Source organism: Cryptomeria japonica, chromosome 3, assembly GCF_030272615.1.
Source record: "Cryptomeria japonica chromosome 3, Sugi_1.0, whole genome shotgun sequence".
NCBI lineage: Eukaryota > Viridiplantae > Streptophyta > Pinopsida > Cupressales > Cupressaceae > Cryptomeria > Cryptomeria japonica.
In genome coordinates this window covers 363,670,706-363,691,686 of record NC_081407.1, presented here as the reverse complement: position 1 = coordinate 363,691,686, position 20,981 = coordinate 363,670,706, and the positions used below count along the sequence as shown (strand labels likewise).

The following is a 20,981-nucleotide window of genomic DNA, read 5'->3' as shown; positions in this document are numbered from 1 at the left end:
TACTAACAAACATTTGCTGCAAAGAAGCTTTTGCATGTAGCAAAAACTGAAAGTTGATGAATGATATTGCAAATTGAGTGACACTATGTCAGATTAATTTCTTGTCATTTATGAACTCTTTCATTAAAGTGAGTAAGCAAGCATGGTTATTTATGTATTTGCAATTATTTTTTGTCTATGCTCCACAATTGTATTGATCCACTCTAGTTTCCAATGTCCTCTAGCATTGGATCAATGCAATGTGTTGAGCAAGGAGTCCAAAAAATGTTAGTGTGTCTATCCATTAGTAATCTACTTGCAACAACATAATTTGTTGCATTATTGGTGACTACTGCATTTTCTACCTCCAGTTCTGCCAAATAATCCTCCAAAATAACACCCAATAATTATTTTAACTTTTTATTAAAAATTTAAAACTGAGAACTTCTATACTTCTGCTTTTTTAACTAATAATGAAGTTGCTAGATGCCGCTTCACATACAACTGTTGTAAGATGTCTGTCAGACCTGCTTTGTTGATGAATTCTAGTGTATTTAATTTTGATTATCACTGACTACTCTGTCATTTGTGGATATCAGGATAAGACCTTTCTTTCTGTGTTATGCCCTGGGAAATGAAAATTTAAAGAAGTGTAATTTATTTTCATGTGCCCAAAGTATTTCACCATAAATCGTTTTCAAAACTTTAATTGATTGAAGTGTAGTCTTGTTTGAAACATGCTTAATATATCCTTTTGATAGTGCTATGTGGTTGATATATCTTTTTGATAGTGCCTTGGGCTTTAGACAAATATTGTTATGATTCATTCTTTTGATAACGTAATTGATTCTTTTCATCTATGTACATGTGGATGTAACTTCAATTTCTTTATCAATATTTATGCCCTTGTAAACAAAAGTTCAGAGAGGTATTATTTTATCTGATAACATTGTGCTAAAAGTATGAAGCCATAGATTTGTTTTGAACATTTTTAATAATCAAAGTAGATTCTTGTTGAAACATGTATTTCCACATCCTTTTGATATTGCCTTGTCTTACTTGAGAGCCACGTATGAGGGAGTCCATGCCTTAGTGTATAGGTTTTGAAAGAAACATTATCCTGACTTAATCTTTTTCTCGACTGATAATGTCTTTTTCTTCAAGCTCGCAAGATATCTGTCTATATCTATACTTGAAACTGAAATGATCGATGCAACAGCCTAAAGAGGAATTGATTTTTGCAATGGAGAATACATACAGAAACTGAGGTCATAATATTATTATCTTTGGAGGACTTATGTAAATGTTTCACAATCTATTGGTTTGCCATCCATAAGCTCATTTGATTTGCATCTGTATAATTATGCAGATTTGCATGAGCATTGAGGTTGGTTAATTTTTCTAGAGTGCTTTGATATAGTTAACTATTTTATGTACTTCGATCCATTCGAAGCATTTTGGTTTCTGCATTGTCTGTAACTGAATAAGTTCTTGTTTCCTCTATAGAGAGAATTCTGCCTTTTAACATTGAGAATCGCCTCAAATTCCAGGGTGCTGATCTCACTGGTGCCAACTTATCAGGTGCTAACCTTGAAGGAGCAAATTTGAAGGTATGAGGTTTGACAAAAAAGCTGTAATTTTTTGTATATCTTGCATTTACAATTAATTAATATGCTAAGTTTTGGTTTTGGTCTCAGACTGGGTATGGGTATAGGGTTCAGGTATGCTAGTACAGCAATTTTTTTTCTTGGGTACAGTATGGTTATATATATATATATGCAATTTTAAAAAAAAATATACAGAAAAAATTCATTTGATATATCATATAATAATAACAACATTTGAATCTTTTATAGTACGATATATCATCATTGATCAATGATAGTGATAAAGATAATATCAATTGTCAACTGATAGTTAATTTTTTTTATAATATTGTAATATGCCTTGGCTAATCTGACCCTGTTTTGCTTATTTGAACCCCAAGGAATATTGTCAAACACTTTGTATGCGAAGTTGTAGCTTGCTGATAGGAATTTCAGTTTTCTGTGTATGCTCTTAAAATCAAGTAGAAATGATGCAAGTGCTTAGAAATGAATGTCAAAAGATCCAACAATGATTTGAGAATGAAATTCACTTGTTTTTACTCTTTTCAAATGCAAATACATGAGTTCCAGAGGTAAAATGCATACCTACAGCCAAGTAACATTTTTACAAACACTTGGCATGTAAACTAATGTGCATCTACAACAAGCTATTATGACTGATAAGACAATGCAAACTTCAACTAAAAAACATGAAAAACCTGGTGTAAGTAAGTGCCCATATGGGATGAAGAGTTGGCAGCATTAACTCATGCAATGAGCACTCCTTGATGCCATAGTACTGTAGCGTTTACTGTTCACCCCAAGCTACAGGTTACATGTGGGTTGCTGAAGTATATACGGCTGCTGTATGCATGGATTTTAATTCACTATTGGCTGCAAACACAGAGCTACAGGTCTGCTTTTTAAAGAGTCTTCAATCTGCAATGTTTGCCCCTTTTAATTTGCTCTCAAACCCTGCTGTAACAGTCTGGGATAAATATGCAGCTGATAATATGAATTTGTTTGCAGACCCTAGCTGCCGTTATGCTAAAAACATGAATCAAGAACCTGCAATAAACTCCATAGTGATTCCTGAGTGAAACCACCTCACAATGGTGCTTGGGTTTCCGTCCAACACCAAGAAATCCAAGGGACTTCGTCCTTAGAACAGTCCAGTCACTGAATATCAGCAACAATGGAGGAATTACTCAATATAATGTTCTCATAATATCCTCTTGAAGGAAGACAAGGTTTGTTTATAAAGACTCCTCAAACTCAAAATCAATCTCCATGCTCAATGTGGGATAAATCCTCATTTACTTTTAATTCCTCCTTATGAAGTAGCTTCTCAAGCAAGCTGGAGAGCTTTATTAATTAAAATGACTTTGTATTGTCATTTTATAAAGTCACTTAATGCTATAATGGCCCCACTCTTAATTATATTTTATAAAGTTAAATAATAACTTTATAATATAATCATTAACAAATAAATTTTTTGTATCCTGTTCTTCAATCTTCGTGAAAAGCATTTGGATTATCATTAAAGTCACCACTTGGTTTAATATTATTTTAATCACAAGCTAATGGAGTGCCGCTTACGCTAGGTACATAGGTACATAATGTGTAGGGGCTTTGTCATCATCTACACTACCTTTGGGAAGCTCTTCAGGAAATGCATCCAAATTGGCACACTCAAGGGTTTACCCCAATTCTTTGTTGCCCTTTCCTTGTAGTTATCTTCCTTATGTGATAGGAGATGCAATTTGAAATGGATGTAGACCGATTCTTCTGCTTTTTTGCGGTCAACTAATTATGCTTGATTGAGTGAATAAAGGAGCTTGCACGAAGAACTTGCAACCCTTTGAAACTGGAGAGAAAAAAATACAAAAGAATGGTAAGTACTAAGAATGTTAAAAATTAAAAAATGATTACTTGTGATGAATTTTGTTTGCAAAAGGCTAGAGGAACAAATAATCTTGTCCGTGGATGTACCATCATGCATGAGGAGGATCTTCCTTGTGTTGGTTTCAAAGAGCACAAATATTATGATCTCGTCTTGAGATGAACTTGCCAAACTCTTTCTTAACAATATTCACCACTTTTGGATCTAAGAAGATTCTCTAGAATGCTATCTTATTTCTATTAGCAACTTCACTATTATGTATATGGGGGATTATGTATATGCAAGGAGATCAAGGGTGGTTTCCTCTTGTTCCAACAACCATGAATGACTTATTTTACACATCGGAAAAAGTTTTTTTAGGGTCATTTGGAGGGCGATGCTCATGAGTGGTGGAATCATGGGATGGTGAAAGGGCATAGTCTCATGGACTCTTATCCAAAATTCAGCTAGAGAGTAATGTCTCTATTGGAGATATTGCTGATTTTTTCCCTAAAACAACAATTCCAACTTAAGGCGAGAATTGCAATATATTTATAAATATAATTTATCAAAATTGTAGACATTTCATTATAATATTCAACTTAAAATTCTAAGAATAGTTTAGATATAGAATTTATCTTGATTTTCTGCAATAACTCTCCTTTGGATTGTCTTGTCGAAGATCAATAAAACTCAAATCAAATCATAGTATCACTAATATAGGATCAATACATTATAGCATATTCCTCATAGCAAATTATGTTGTGAATTTCTTAGAAAAACTTGCAAATAGCCATATTAAGGTGGCTTATCCTCAATATTGCTGAGAGTATGTAACGCTGGCCATCCTTACAACTTCTAGTCCACCTTGGAGGAGGGCCATCCTCCTTGATCAAGCCCAAGAGCATGGAAAGTGGGCCATCCATTTCATCTCTTGGCCCACGAGCATGGAAGGCTGACCGCCCATTCCATCTTAGGGTGACATACTTGATAAGAGCATGAGAAGGGGCCATCCTCTCATCTCTTATGGACTTGGAAGGGGGGCCATCCTTACTTTTTGCAAGACATTTCCTTAAATTCAAAACTGATTGCTCAAGGATTTTTCTAGAGTATCACTGATTGCTTGATTTCTCTTTATCATCATTTCTTGAAGGATTGATGAGTGGATGCTTAAATGATACAATGAATTTATGCTTGAATGATTGATGCTTTAGAATGATTTGATGATAAAATGTTTAATGCTTGAATAGTTGATGTTTGAACGATGGATGTTAACATTATGGTGTTTGAATGATTGATATTAGACTTATTGAATTTATGGAAGAATTCATTGTTGGTTTGTTTGCTTGATTCCTTTATTCGCAATTGATGATTGATGGATGATTGTATGATGTCCTTTGATTTGGTGATTTGATATATTGGTAAATGATGATTAAATGAATGTTGAATTCATAGATTGATAAGTGATGATTGAGTGAGTGCTGAGTTGATATATTGGTGAGTGATGATTGAGTGAGAACTGAGTTGATATATTGGTGAGTGATGATTGATAAGTGATCCTTGAATGCTTGGAATGATTTCTCCTTTATACTTTATTGGTGAAAGAGACCACTTTTTGTAAGAATTGAGTCACTACCCTTCATTGCTATCTTTCTGAGAATAATAAGTTATTTTCTAAACTGATCTTTCTTGCATGTCCTCCTCAAATGAAACCTTCTCCCCTTTATATCTTCCAATTTGTGGGCAGAGTCACACCTCTTCATCATGTTTTCCATTTGCAAGAGTCACAACCTTTCACAATTACCCCTTTGAAAGAGTTACAATCCTTCATAATTTCTGCCATTTGAAAGAGTCACTTCCTTATTTTCTTCCCAGTCCTTTCCTCTTCAATTCATCCTTCCTTGATTCATATGCTCCATTCTTTCTCCCTTACTCCGTCTCTCCTTTCAAATGAACTCTTCTTCGTCTTTTATTTCATGTTTGAGGGAGTCACAACTCTTCATTTCATGCCTTTTGACCATTCATTAAACTTAATCAATCTTTTAGTTATATTGTGTTTTAAATTATTTTTTTTATATTTAAATATTATTATTATTTATTATTAAACCCTATTCAAAAGGGGACATTAAAGTCCGCCCTGCCTAAGATTGCTTGTCCTCAAGAAATGTTGGTTTTAATTTTGTCAACTGAATTCTTTGCCAATATGAAGGGCCCAAACCAATCCTTGGTGATTTATAGTCCTTGGAACCTCCTTGTTATTACCTTTTGCTGCATTGCTCTGATATAATTGATGTTTCTTTATTGACTGTGTTTGCCTTAGTGGACAATCTTCCTATATGCATGACTTTTCACTGTAGACATAAGTTGAGTAGCAGCTAACACTATCTTGCTCTCTACTTGATGCACGTTGTCCGTAACTCAGTTATCTGGAACTTGAATTTGTTTACCTTGGATTTGTATGCTTTTCTTAGCTGTAAATTCAGCATGCAAAATAGGATCCATATACTTCAAGAAACAATGTTATGACAGCTTGCAACAACTTCATTATTACGACTACAATAGCAACAAAGGTCCACCATGGCCACAATTAAGGTAATTATTTTAGGTTTTTGCATTGAATAGCTTCTTGATATCCTGAAAAAGCAAATGCATCAACAATTTTTTATACTTATACAGGTTTCTATCTTTCCCTATCATCACTGTCGCACACAACAGTGAACTCGATCTTCAAAATGAGTATGGCAAGGACCTCTATCCAACTGTCCTCTTGTTCATTGTACACTTAACTTTGCAATGCTTTCCAATACCAATCACATTGTTTTGTCTTCATGACTCTTTTAATTGAAATTACACTTTTGTAAACCTTCCTCCGTATGCTCTCTAATGTCTCTGCAGGTTTCTGAATTTGTTTCACTCATCCACTGTTAACTTAGGTTCGGAGAGCACTTTCAACACTCTTAATGACTGCCCTTTTAATCTTCTTATGTGTCACGATGTTTGCAGTTCTAAGATTAATGAGAGATTGTCTTGTGCCATGGTGTTTAAGGGTACATGTATAGTGGGTGTAGGTTCTCAAGATGAAAAAGAACTCTCTAAATTATTCCATATCAAGATACTAGTCAAGGGTAAGAAATTGATGTATTGTTTGATACAAGCAAACCTAATGCCTGAAAGTTGTAAAGTGAGCTTGGGTTGAAAACCATTGGTCATCCTTATCTGTTAGGATGGCTGAGACAAAGAGTGGACATCTGAGTCACAAGGCAATATAAGCTGACATATGTTTTAATCTGGAGTGTAAGGATGAGACAGTATTTGTAAAACAATAAACAATATAGAATGATACACTTATCTCCGAAACGTGTTTCCTTTGAAGACTACAGCCAGAAACTAAAAATTAAATTCACAACATAGTCTACAGCTCTTCTTTCATACTTGAAAGACTTTCTTCGCTAAAAATATGCTAGATTCCATAAAAAGTTAACACCCTTCCAAAAGAAATCAACATTCCAACTCTAAACATAGGTATCATGTGATGTCCCCTTCTAGTTGACAGCTGTCAGCTGAGTAGATTAGCTTATCACTGACCCTCGTAGGCTGATGAGGTTGGTAAGAGGGTCTCCTAGAGATTGATTCTTCATCTTCAGAGTGAGCATTACAAGACTGACTTTTATTTGAGGTCTCCAGGATTCCGTTTGAGACACTTTCTATTTTTAGTAGTCCTGCTAGTTTTAGCCAGTGGGTTGGGCATTGGTAGAGTATGGCTTGGCAGTCTCCAGTTCTGACGACAGGCAATTCTGATGGATACTTAGAGAGATATTAATATTTAATTACTTTAATTAAATATTAAATGGCGAACTTTAATGTCTTAATATTTTTAAGTCACTTTAAGTTATTACTTAAGTGAGGGTTTATTTCTCATCGGATGGGGCCACTTTTATATTAAACTGAAAAGAGATTTATTTTTGAAGCTTCAATAGTCAAAAATAAATATTAAAAGTTTAAACATCATTTAATGCCAAATCATTCTTTTCTTGGGAATCGCACCAAACCCTAAAGGGAAGAGATAAAAGAAGTTTTAGGTCTTCTTTTCATTATGTGAAGATTTGATATTGAGTTTGCTCTGAGGAGACTTTGGCTTGAGGGTTTCAGCAGGGGTTTCTTCCTGCAGATGATCTGAAAGTATTGGTACAGGAAAACGGTGGATTTCTGTGCATCAGCATTAGAGGCTGTGAAATATCAGTTGATTTTTCTTTCAGTTGGTTTTATCTAGGAACCAAGATTGGGCAGATTAGAAAGGGTTTTTATTCATTTTATGCAAAGGATTGATTGCAGCCACTGAGTCAGAACAGAGGCAGAAATAAGTGTGTTTACAGCTGGGGTTTTTGTGCATGTACAGCCTGCAGATTTGCCGTACCTTTCTTCCTTGAAAGGGTACTATTTTGTTGAAGGAGTCCTAAAATTCTGAAATAGACCCTAAAGGAGACGTCTAGCTGGTAGCTTCAGTTTGAGCTGCTAAACTCCCCATTCCGGGTAGTTTGGATTGATAAATTAATTTGCTGTCATTATTTGCTGCTGTACGGTAGCAAGGATAAATAAGGGGTTTCATAAATTTGAGGTATTGGACGATAAATCTTCCTAGTCTTGTCTGATTTTTTTATTAAAGGCGTTTATGCAAATTGGATGTAATAAGGGTTTGATAATCCAAATTTTATGAAGTTCAATTAATTTCCAGTTCTTTCCAATGTTGCTTTTTGCATACTATTTGTTCCAAAACTAGCCTTGTTGTTAGAAATTGCAAAATACAAAACATAAAACGCAACAGGTTCAACTAAACCTCAGTTGTCTGAGTTGAGAACCCTTGGTAGGTTCTTACATATCAATTCAACAAACTTCTATCTTTATAATGTACCTGTCTTATTTCCAGCGATTTTGTAGGTAACATCACTTCATTCCAAGTCACCACTTTATTTATCCTCTCCCTTTTTGCCATTACAGCACACCATATTGCTAAGAATTGACACCCCTCTCTATTCAATTTATATTGAATTAAAACCAATTCCTTCTTTTTGGAAACGACACCTCCTTTCGTAAAAACGACACCTGTTTTGAAACCACACCACAATCTCTGCACACTCAGTCTGAAACTTGAATATATAACGCATACTCAGAAGCTACTCGTCTAAGCCACGACATCCAAAACTTCATAAATACATATGATTTATTATCTTCCATTGCATAGTTGAATATATATTCGATGCATAATGTAAACTTAGTCACCATATTGAAAAATTATTGAATACCTTTATTCAATAGTAGAGCCATTTAAATAGGCAATTACACACGGTGATGTTTCTAAAAAAGAAACAACCGCTTCTAAAAATAGAAGCCAAAAATAGAAAACTAAATAAAGCAAATAATTACTCTAATGACTATTAATATAGTAATTAAATAATAATTAACTATTCTAATACCCTCCCTTAATGGTCATTCTATCTACTAACTACCCTACAGAAGACACTGTAGGTCTTTTGATCACAAATGAAAAGAACACTTTGCTGCGACGGAGACCCTCCCTGGATCTACAAAGTGTTAATGATCAAGATTACTGATAAATAATTTTGCTGTCATTATTTGCTGCTGTACGGTAGCAAGGATAAATAAGGGGTTTCATAAATTTGAGGTATTTGACAATAAATCTTCCTGGTCTTGTCTGATTTCTTTATTAAAGGTGTTTATGCAAATTGGATGTAATAAGGGTTTGATAATCCTAATTTTATGAAGTTCAATTAATTTCCATTTCTTTCCAATGTTGCTTTTTGTATACTATTTGTTCAAAAACTAGCCTTGTTGTTAGAAATTGCAAAATACAAAACATAAAACGCAACAGGTTCAACTAAACCTCCAGTGTTTGAGTTGAGAACCCTTGGTAGGTTCTTACAGTGGTATCATAGCTAAATCCTGCCATCCTAAGGGTTTAGAAGTTACGTGCAGTCACAGGAAGCAGGTTCACACAGGTATTACACACACAGAAGAGCCCTCCTTGAAGGAGAACAAAGTCTTAACAGGCAGTCAGACACTATGGGTGATAGGCATACAGGCAGCCCACCTAGAGGCCACAAGCTGAGGATGAGGAGACAAGAGAATTTTTTAGGACTATGGCTATGGGGCAGCAGCAGGTTGCTCAGGCTTTACAGGCACTCACCACCATGATGGAGCATATGAATCCTCCAAACCGACACAATCAGGAAGCAGAGGATAATAGGAGTGTAGCATCGTATTGAGGATGTTTGGGTAGATCTTCGTACAAAAATCGAGGTTCTCAAGATGGACTACTGCAGGCTTACTGTTGAGCAAGTTATTGATCTGAACCTGGTGGGCATTCCGCAAGGAATGATCGATGATGGTCATGTGCTCGATCCAGAGTACGTCTCACGAAGGGTTGAGGAAGCCCCACTTTCTTTAATCCAATGGTCGGATAAAGAATGCACGTCTATTCTTGAAAGATTTCAATCTATCCTGGCTAACACCAACACTTGGCTCAAAGGTAATGGTATTAGACTCATCAAGATCAAGGTTGGGAAAGAAGATGACTCTACGGGGCCTCTTGGACGGAAGTCTGAGATTCAGATTGACAACAAGGAAGGTGCATCATCTTCAGGCACCCTAATCAAATTGCGGGTTAGTCGAGCAATAGTGCTTCCTCCTGAGGAGGAGACAGCTCGTGGAAAGGAAAAGTCTCGGTTTCACGTTCATGTGATCGATCCTGATAATCCAGACGGATAGCAATCAGATGATGCTCCCAAGTCTCTAGCTTCAGATTCACCTCATGAGATTCCTTCCTCAGTTTCCATTGAGATGCCTCTTTCTCCTCCTGACATAATAGTGGAAGAGTCTCCTCAGAATGCCGTTCCTATTTCAGCAATTGAGCTGCCTCCTGATCATCTACAAGAGAGTTCACTGGAAATTCCTGAGGATACTCCTTCATGTATCCATTTGTCAGAGATTGATACCTCTACTTTTGGCTTTGAAGAATTTATGAGGCAATCTTCATGCCCATTGGTTACTGACCAAACCATGGTCGCCATCCAAACAGATACTCCTCCCAGGGTGACCACGGCTGTTCAAACATAAACTGCTTCTCCTTCGCCTTCAGCCTCTACTAGAGGAGAACTAGTTGTTTTACCTCCATGGCTTAGTTCTTTTACCCCAAAGAGGAAGAAGTAGGAAATCTCTCCCGATGTCTTTGACTATCAGCAACTCAAACAGTCTAGGCCCAAGGTTGCTAAAAAGGCAAAGACAATCTCAAGAGTAACTGTTGATAGCAATAAGATGAAAGTGGTAGAAATTGTTGAGCCCCTTATGGATAAGCCACGTGAGGAAATGCAAGCTGCTGATTACAGGGTTACAAGGATAGAATTGGGCAAACAAACGCATAAAGTGGTCAAACATGATGCCCAACAATCCGTAGCCTCACTAGTGCAGTGGTATGATGAACTTCTAGCAAAGAAAGACAAGCTAGAAGAGGAGAACCGACAACTTGTTGCAGCTATTCATAAAATTACAAAACTTGCTTGTGAAGGGAGTAATCCTACAAGTTCTTTCGGTTCCCAAGAATCAATTCGGGGAGTTGAAAGAGCTGCTCAGAAAGTACAAGCGTTGGATTCTTGGGTGGATCAACTTCATGATCTATGTGCACAAGTGCTGAAAGACATTTTCCTAATGATGTCTAAGTTGGAGACCATTGAAGAAAAATTGAATCATACCTCCGACACTTTCAAACAGAATTTGGAAAGGGTTGAAGGCAGTTTGAAAATTTGGCGCACCATGCCCCAACAACAGTTGAGTGTTCTGTAGGAGCATGCCATTATTCCTTTCAGGGTCATGTACTTGGAATTTGAAGAACTTGTTGAGAATAAAACCCTTGTTCTCAAATACCTCATTGAGGAGATTGATGATGCAATGAGATTGCGGGGTGAAGTATTCCAAGGTATTGTTTCCCATTGTGAGAAGGCCTCTTGCAACATAATGATTCAAAATGGAGAATTGATACCAGAAGAATAGGTGCTCGCAGATCTACAGATGAGGATTCATAATGAATAGAGGAGCGAACAATTCTCGGCTGCTTCAATTCAGGTTTTGATGAAACATCAAATCTTTTTGCACGAAATCCAGTCCATCTTGGAGAAGAACGACTCTATGCTTCTTCGATGCCATGATACCATTGTGAAGACCATGGTTGTTGCCAAGAATGCCCACGAACCGAATCCTGCTGAGCTACGAATGATCATCCAAAAGTTTGAAGGATTCATGTCTTCACATGCTGCAGCTTAAGTGTTTTTCAACACTTTGTTGTATTTTTCCAGATTTCTAATCTCTTAGTTGTAGTTTTTCTTTTGATAAGTTGCATGTAAAAGCCTTTTGTAAATTGCAAGTTAAGTCGTCGTATTTTTCTAGATTTGTAATCTCTTAGTTGTAGTTTTTCTTTTGACAAGTTGCATGTAAAAGCTTTTTGTAAATTGCAAGTTAAGTCTTTACTTGTACTTTTGTAATTACATGTAAGACAACTACAAGTTGTGTTCAGTTAGGACTGTTGCTAGAATAAGTCATAGTTAGTTATTGAATAAGTCTTGGTAGTTGAGAGAATCTCTCAAGTTAGTTAGGATCCTCCCACCTTTTTCTCAAGACTCCTCTTCTCTAAATACTTGAGGGGTCTATTGTAATCTTTATCTTTTGGAAAGGAAGCAAAAACTTTGCCAAATTTACAGCAAAGAAGTCTTTGAGCTTTCATGTGTGAATTCAAGAATTGAAAGAAATAGAAGGAAATTGCTCAAGCTTTGAGTCTTTGTGCTACATTCTTGAGTTTGTGTTTTATATTATCTTTCTTGCAAGTGTTTCTTTAAAGAACTTAATCGAATTTGATTTGCAGTCTTTGTGCTGCAAGTATTTGAGGTTAATATAAATTAGAATAAATATTCTTTTGAGAGGAGTTGTAAGTCTTTGTGCTTGCACTTATTCTTAAGAGAGTTTAGAAGCAGATTTTGTGAGAAATAGCTGTGAGTCTTTGAGCTTATACTATTTCCCATTGTTTTATGTAGAAAAGAATAAGATATTCCAGTCTTTGAGCTGTTATAATTTGTTCTTGATAGCGTTAGTATAGAAAAGGGTAGATAGGATTTCATATAATCAAGACTTTGAGCTTGATTTTGCTGTCCCGTCCCGAAGGAAGTGACGAAAGTCTTTGAGCTTTCAGGAAACTTCATTTCTTTTCTCTCATTTCATTTCAAAAGTTGTTACTGCTGTTCATATTAAATTGCTATCACTTTTCTGTGAAGAGAAAATGATATTGGCTTTCTTGAAAGAAGAAGAAAGACTGCTGTCCCATCCCATTTTATTTTTAAAGTTGTAGTTAGATAGGGGGAACCTTCCCTTAAGTAGGAGAGTTTTACTCACACACTGTGGTTGAAACCACAATTTTGTATATTTCCCCAAGTGTACAAAATTTTCAACCAACAAAGTACTTGCTATTTGAAGGAGATTCACAACTTGTAATTAGACAAGTTAGAAGTCAATATGCTTTCCATGATTAGAGGTTAAGAAAGTATAGAAAGAGTCTAGGATTTGATAGAAGATTTTGACGCATTTGATATTCAGTTGCTTTCTAGAGAAAAAAATCAAGTTGAAGATTCATTGGTAGTCTATGCCAATATCTTGGAGCTCATGATTGGTTCCAAATTGAAGGGATTCTCAGTATAACTAGTACCAATACTCGCTATTCTAGATAATGTCACATATTTTTAGGTATTTGACAATGATAAGCATATCTTAGAATTCATTACTAGCATTGGAGTCTTCGAAGCTCAAATTATAAATGAAAATGATAGAGATCCTTTTGAGTTGATCGAAGATGGAGTTATCAACTTGAAGACTAATACTATACCCAAAAGGATGGTATCTTTGGAAAGCATCTTTGATGCTAATGAAGCATCTAAACAAAGGAGAGTCTCCCCTAATTCAGAAGGTGGTAACTAAAGTATGATCATTGTAGTCTAGGGAACGAGATTGATAAAAGAGTTTTGCGAACCAGTTCGTAGATGCGTCAAATCATCGTGAGATCAATTATCCAAAGATGTAGAGAATGTTTGAGATAATTCAAACAAACAAGCAACCTAGTATCTATACCTACTATTCTAGATAATGTCACACATTTCTTGGTATTTGACAATGATAAACATATCTTAGAATTCATTACTAGCATTGGAGTCTTTGAAGCTCAATTATAAATGAAAATGATATAGATCCTTTTGAGTTGACCAAAGATGGAGTTATCAACTTGAAGACTAATACCTTTTCTCAAAGGGATGGTATCTTTGGAAAGCATCTTTGATACTGATGAAGCATTTAAACAAAGGAGAGTCTCCCCTGATTCAAGAGGAGGTAACTGAAGCATGATCCTTGTAGTCTAGGGAATGAGATTGATAAAAGGGGGATTTTCATTGGAAGTGTATGTACCTTTTGAAGAGAAAGATGGAATAATAAAAGTACTAAAAGACTACAAAGATGTAATTGCTTAGGTATATGAAGGGTTGAAGACATATGGCACCTCAATTATTAGTCACACTATGCCTTTAAAACCTAGAGTGGAGCCATTTAGATAAAAGCAATGTTTGTAGTTGGAGCCTTTGATCAATAAGGAAGTGCAAAAGCTTCTGTCTAGCAGGATTATTTATCTCGATAGACATTCCACATGAGTTGCCAACTTGGTACCAGTAAGAAAGAAGAATGGAGAAATCTGGCTGTGTGTTGACTTCAAGACTTTGAATAGAGCCTCTAAACAGGATACTTACTCTTTACTACCATTGGATGAAGTTTTGGAAATTGTGAATGGATCTTAGATGATGTCTTTCTTAGATGGTTATTCAAGGTATAAGTAGGTTATGGTTAAAGAAGAATACAACCGTTTACTACTAAGTTGGGTACATTTGTTTATAGAAGAATGCCTTTTGGCCTCATCAATGATGGAGCTACCTTTCAGAAGACCATGGATATTGGTTTTATGTGTGAGAATTTGCCAAGATCTAGAGGCAATGGAAAACACAAATAAGAGAGAACAAAAAATGTGACAAGAATAAACTGTATTCCTATCAATGATGCAAAATGTGATCAATTGGATCATCAAGATTATTGTTATTGTTGTTGTTACATACAATGTAGATGAGCCTGCTTATAAAGGCAAGGCTAAGAGACAAAAGAGCACACAATGATGACATGTGACTGAATGAGATGCAAGGGTAGGTAGGAGAAATAGTAAAATATTCCGCATGAGGTGGATCAGCCACCGAAGGTGGAATTATCACTCCAGAATAAGTGGACATGATAGTGTAATAACAAGATCACACCACAAAAGGTGGAAATTCTCCTACATACATACTCCCAATGTAGCACATCTCCCTAGGTGTCTCATATGCAAACTAAAATGTTGTGCATGTACCTAAGTAAACTAATTAGGATTGACCATTTTTCAGACTTAAGAAGATTCTTCTGAAATATAAAGAGTTAGGCATTCATTACTAAGGAGTGCATCTTTGGGGTCATTGAGGGTAAGTATTTGGGTTATGTTATTTTTGAGAAACGTATTTCTATTGACCCTAAAAGTATCAAAGCTATCATGAAGTTGTCTTTGCTTAATAGGAAGAAAGAGTTGAAATCTTTTTTTAAAAAGATTTATTCATCGAAAATTTATTAGTGGGTTTGTAGAGATCGTTCATCCTTTGAATGATATTTTGAATAAAGATGCTAGGATTGAGTGGATCCTAGAAGCTAAGTGTGCCTTTCAAAAGAGTATAGAAGCTATTGCTAGTACCTTGATGTTGTCCAATACGGATTACACTAAGCCATTCAATATTTATACCTTTTCTTCTGAACACTCGTGTGCTACTGTTTTAACCTAGAATGGGAATGATGGGAGTGAGAAGCCAATTTCCATTATGAGCTCCCCTTTTAAAAATGCAAAAGTAACTTTAGACATTACATCTTGAGTAAGGTGATCACTATGATGCCTGACCCTCTGGTTGTGTCTGCGCTAATGCAGAATGAGCTGGGAGAATAAAGAGGAAAATGAATGGCTATCTTGCAAGAATTTGACTTAGAAATATAGCTTGTGAAGTTGGTGAGAGGGCAAGGTCTTTCTAAGAATTTATCAGAGGCAGATGGATAGTTGGTTGGCCAACAGGATTTAGTTGAGACCATCACTTGTGATGACTAGTACAAAGATATTTTCTATTACTCACTCCAAACATATTAGATATTAAGGGCTGGTTACCATAGATCCACTTTATTCATAGACGCCCATCAGCATGTGAAAACATGTCACATTTGTCAGACTTGTGCACATAGAAAAAGAAATCTAGCTATGCTTTTGCATTCAGTGTATGAGGTATGCCCATTTGCTTGATGGGGCCTAGATTTCATAGGAATGATTTATCCTCTTTCTTCTGCAAGCCAAAGATATATTTTGACAGCAATTGATTGCACAAGATTGATTGAGGCTATTGCTTACAAGCAATGCACGGTTGAAGTGGTAATCAAGTTTCTAGAGGAGCACATAATGACTAGGTTTGGAATACCTTTTTCTTTGGTATGTGATAATGATCCCTATCTCTTCAACTCATTTATTGCAATGGACATTTGAAAATAAGGTAATTTTATAACTCTCTTCAAACTGTTATATACAAAGGAATGGTTTTGTTGAATCTACTAAAAAGGATTTAATTGATGTCATCAAAAAATTGCTAGAAAGAAATCCTAAACATTGGAATTCCCAATTAGATTTTTCTTTGTGGGTTGAGAGGACTAGGATGAAAGCTTCTCTAGGGACTTCCTTTCATCAACTTGTTTTTGGCTTGGACCTTGCATTCCCTATAAACCTAAGGATCTTCACTTTGCAATTTATGAAAGATTACGTTGAGATTGATGATGAAGCTCACATCAGGTTAATGGATTTGTTAAGCCTGTGAGAGAAAAAAGAAACAGCCCTAGAACATGTAGCAAACATCAGGGTGTAGTTAAGAGATGATTTTATGTCATGTCCCCCCGTTTATAGTAGAAATAATTAATATAATTTTTGCCAGATAAAATAATATGTTAAAATCATATTATATTACATTGATATTAGAATCATATTATATTATTAATTCACATTTTTATGTTGAATGATGTTAACAATATACACTATATAAAAATGATGCCATTGTATTAAAATATATATTATATTTGCTGACCGATTTCCCCAAGGCCCGATAACCATTCATAAGAAATGGAGGTTTGGAATCAATCAATTACATAGACTCCAAATTAGTTTATGGAGGGTCCCACCGGATGAGAGGATAGTGACCCTTCAAAAAGGGGTGCTACCAAGTAGAAAGAATCGTGGCTTTTCACCACGATGGGGTAGGATAAATACCCCACCCCCCTGCCCTGCTCCCCCACAGCCAATTTGGGGGATACAGGGGAAACAGAAAATAAAATCTGCCAGCAAGGATAGAGGAGTATATAGAGACTGCCAGCAAGGATAAAAAAGGAAGAAGGCTAGTGACAGGTACATATGTACAGGACTTCTGATTTAATAATGGAATATAACAGCCAGCATGATATACATAAAAATCTTATATGATCTTAATTAAATTAGTGGCAATAATATGATATTAAGTTCAGAAGCAAATAATATATAATTATTAAAACAACATTAAAATGGTTATACATGACAGCACCATTAGACATTTGGCACACATATAAATACATATCTGTTAATGAACCCAGAAGGTATAAGGTAATCAAATTCAGTTCGTATAAATTGCTATAATACTGTACAGTGCTAATAATATAAGATGCAGCAATGACAATTAATGAATAATTCTGATTTAAAGTAATACTAATGGAAAGAACTGTTGACAATCTGATATAAGACACTAAGGTAATACAATATAATCAAAGTATAATAACTATGCCAAGTATAACCGATTATCATAATTAGTTGAACTGAATAACAAATATGACTTCATTGGAATATCACAAATGGTTCATTGTATATGAGGGACTCTCTCTTAAGTACGCCACTCCATAGTGGATGCCTAACACCTGCCACATGGAGCCAAGAGGGGTGAAGCATCTGCTTTTGGGCTTAAGGGGGAAGGTGGTTGTGATGAGTGGGAACGGCGATAGGATACCTCACTGGGTACACCACTCCATGATGGATGCTTAACACCTGCCATATGGAGCCAAGAGGGATGTGGTATCTGCTCTTGTGCCTAGGATAGAGGATCTCTTGGACACCCTATCCAACTAGCCTACCCTAGTGTACTAAGGAATTGGATAATTAAGGAAGGCAACTAACCTACAATCTGATTTTGTCTAACAAATATAACAATCTGATTTTATCTAATAAATCTGATACTAATGGTAATTAATACATTAAAATTTACATCATTCAATCTAATTCTTAGCATATGTTTCAGTTTATAAGTATTACTTCATATGTGTTCTGTAATTTTGTGTTGCAGGAAAACAATATACAAAGGTACTCCCATAAACTTAATTACCTATTTTAGATTTGGGAAAATTTAGGTTAATTGAAAGTATAACTAATTAGGGGACATGACATTTTAAAAGATAGTAAAAGTTAAGGATTTCAGAATTTTTGATCTTGTTCTCACGTGGGACAAGTCCAAAGAAAAGAAGGGTACCCACTCTAAGTTAGAACGACTATAGTTGGGTCCTTATCAGATATTAGAAATTTTGGGAGATAATACCTTTAGGATTTGTAACGACCCCGAAACCTAACTCTTAGGAAAAACATAGAGTTTTACTTTATTCAAGATAAAATATCATAGCAACAATAAAAGCATTTTTTATTTTATTTTCATAAATATATATTCAAATAAAAATTACTTTAACATTACTTGTCAGAATAAGATGACAAAGGAAAACTTTTCTTCATTTCACATTGCATAGAGAATCATAAAACAAATCATGACATATATCAGATTTACCAGTTATACTACTAGGAGAGTTCTGTATCTGTCTCACAAGCCCTGACTAGTCAACTGTAGGAAGGAGAGCATCATCCGGGCTCTACACCTCCAAACACAGACCAACAGTCTCCCGCACACCCTCCTACTGGAAGTGGCCCTACCCTTCACGGGGAGTATAGATAAGCAGACCTATGTGTCCCATCTGAGTACTGGTGTCGTGTGCCACATATCTCAATCTGACCACATTACTATAGACTTTTTTCTAAGTATGACCAATTTGGCTGATCTATGTTCTGGCTACACTCGTGAACTAACTTGTTGTATGTAGTGACCAATATGACACTTTGGCCAAAGTTAAATACAAAGAAGTCTCGGTTCATCCCACCTCTTACTTGACTTGGAGACTACTCTCACTTCTTAGGGTTTGGTAAATAAATATATCAAGATCAAAATCATAAAAGAATTTACTTACACGAACTCTTAACGGCTATGGACTATTCCTCTTTGCAATTGCAACCTGGAAGTTTAGAGTTACTACCCTCAGTCTATCTTAAGATCGTTAAAAGGCTTTCACCATCTTGCTCAAAATATAGAGCCCATTAAGATGAAAACATTTCTTGACTGGATACCCTATGTCCTATTGGTCCTTCTTGAGTACCTAGTTTCATCTATGGACAATCCCTTGCCATTACTAAGATCATACACAGTCATAAAACAATTTCCCATATGAATTACAATAATACTATTAACTCAATCTTCGATTACCTGTCGATTACTCTCATTCAGATATATATAGATATCTATATATATTGCAGTCTCATTTCTAAAACGAAAATACATGAAGAATAGAATAAGAGATTCACAACGTTATATAGTAAATGCTCCATTTCCCATTTCTTCATCTTAAGATTATATTAGGTCTTTCATATCTTGAGCTTTACATGGAGAAACACTCATAAATTTGCATTTCCAAAAGAAAGACATTACAAGCACATGATTAAGAAGCTATCTAACAAAAACTTAAAAACGTGCCTGAATGCTTTTGGTGAATGCCGAGGGTAGAAGATTGTGAGATTCTGAGTCCTTCCTCTAACTCTCCTCCTTCAAGCCTATCCTCGCCTTAATCCACAATTTACACATGAAGAAATTCTTTATTAACTATTCTTCTAAAGGAGAGAAGATAAACTTCTGCCTTCCAAGACTTCTTGAGAACAAAACAATTCTTAAACAAAAGCACAATGATAAAATTTTTCCCCCAAAAATCCCTTAAAAAGCCCAGGGCTAATCTATTCATAGCCTTCCTTGTGAGAAAAATTATCTATTTGAAATTGTCCTTTCCGTCCAAGAATGAGGGTGACTTAATTCACATTATTATCCATTAACCAAATATTGGTTATCTCATTAAAAACATCATAACCAAAAATATTTATTAATCCACCTCCACATAAATTGGTTTTTTAACCAACTTGACCAAGTAAATATTGGTTCAATATTTTAACAACGGAAAATAAAACATCAGAAATCGATTAACTTCTATCGTATTAAATAGGGAGTGTGTGTGGGTTTTTATTTATACCCACGTGAATTTTCTAAACCAACCCCAATTCCCTTGCATACGATGGTTTGTATTTAAATATCACTTAAAAAGTGGTTATCGCATTTTAAAGCATATTGATTTACCACTTAAAAAGTGTTTATCGCATTATATCTCCCCACCACTTATGTGGAGTTTACCACACACCACTCCTCACGCTGCCCCACCAATATGGGGTGGTCAAAGGACCCCACCCACCACGTGGTGTGGACCAATTCTCCCACCACGTGGTGGTGAAGACACATAAATATGCCCCCATTAAAAAAAAGAAATTCGATCCACTTCTAAAAGATTTTCATTTAATTTTTAATTAGCCAAAGTATACATATATTTACTGTGAATACGGTGCAGTGTAAATCTCTCTCAACACATTATTCCTTAACTCTCCTGAGTTTGGAACATACATTCTTCCCTTATACCTGAGCGGTCTATCTGATTCGAAACTGAATCCATAATACCTTGGATCTAGAGGATTATCGGATGGTGATTTTGTATTTTGCTCATAATACTCATCTCCTAATGAGTTGCGCCAAATAAAGACTATGGATGAAGTCGAGTATTCACGAACATGATATATTCATGCATACGTGAGAATTCGTAAAAGAATGCATGAATATATATATATAATGTGACCAAGGCTAAGTATTTACAAAATAATAATTATTTTTAATTAGTAAAATTCATCGTTTATGTTATATATATATACACTTTGCTTAATTAAAAGCTAAATGAAAATCTTTAAGAAGTGGATCGGAATTCTTTTTTTTGTGGGGGCATTTTTATGGGTCTTCACCACCACGTGGTGGGTGGGGTCCTTTGACTACCCCATAGTGGTGGGGCTGGAGTAATTATTAAATGTCAGCACCACGTAGTGGTGTGGAGTAAAAGCGCTACCACTTTTTAAGTGGTAAATC

General features: G+C 35.5%; 1 protein-coding gene across 7 annotated transcripts in view; it reads left to right on the top strand.

The window, feature by feature from the left end:
- The window catches only part of LOC131080015 (FH protein interacting protein FIP2), a 120,557-nt gene that overhangs the window by 83,491 nt on the left and 16,085 nt on the right, over nucleotides 1–20,981 (top strand). For 6 of the 7 annotated variants that reach the window (XM_058018075.1, XM_058018072.1, XM_058018071.2 and 3 more), the window contains one exon: nucleotides 1,530–1,589. The exons of the other annotated variant lie outside the window; for it this stretch is intronic. In XM_058018075.1, coding sequence (XP_057874058.1) covers nucleotides 1,530–1,589 — 60 coding nt within the window. The remainder of the gene's footprint in view (nucleotides 1–1,529; nucleotides 1,590–20,981) is intronic. 7 annotated transcript variants of the gene reach the window in all.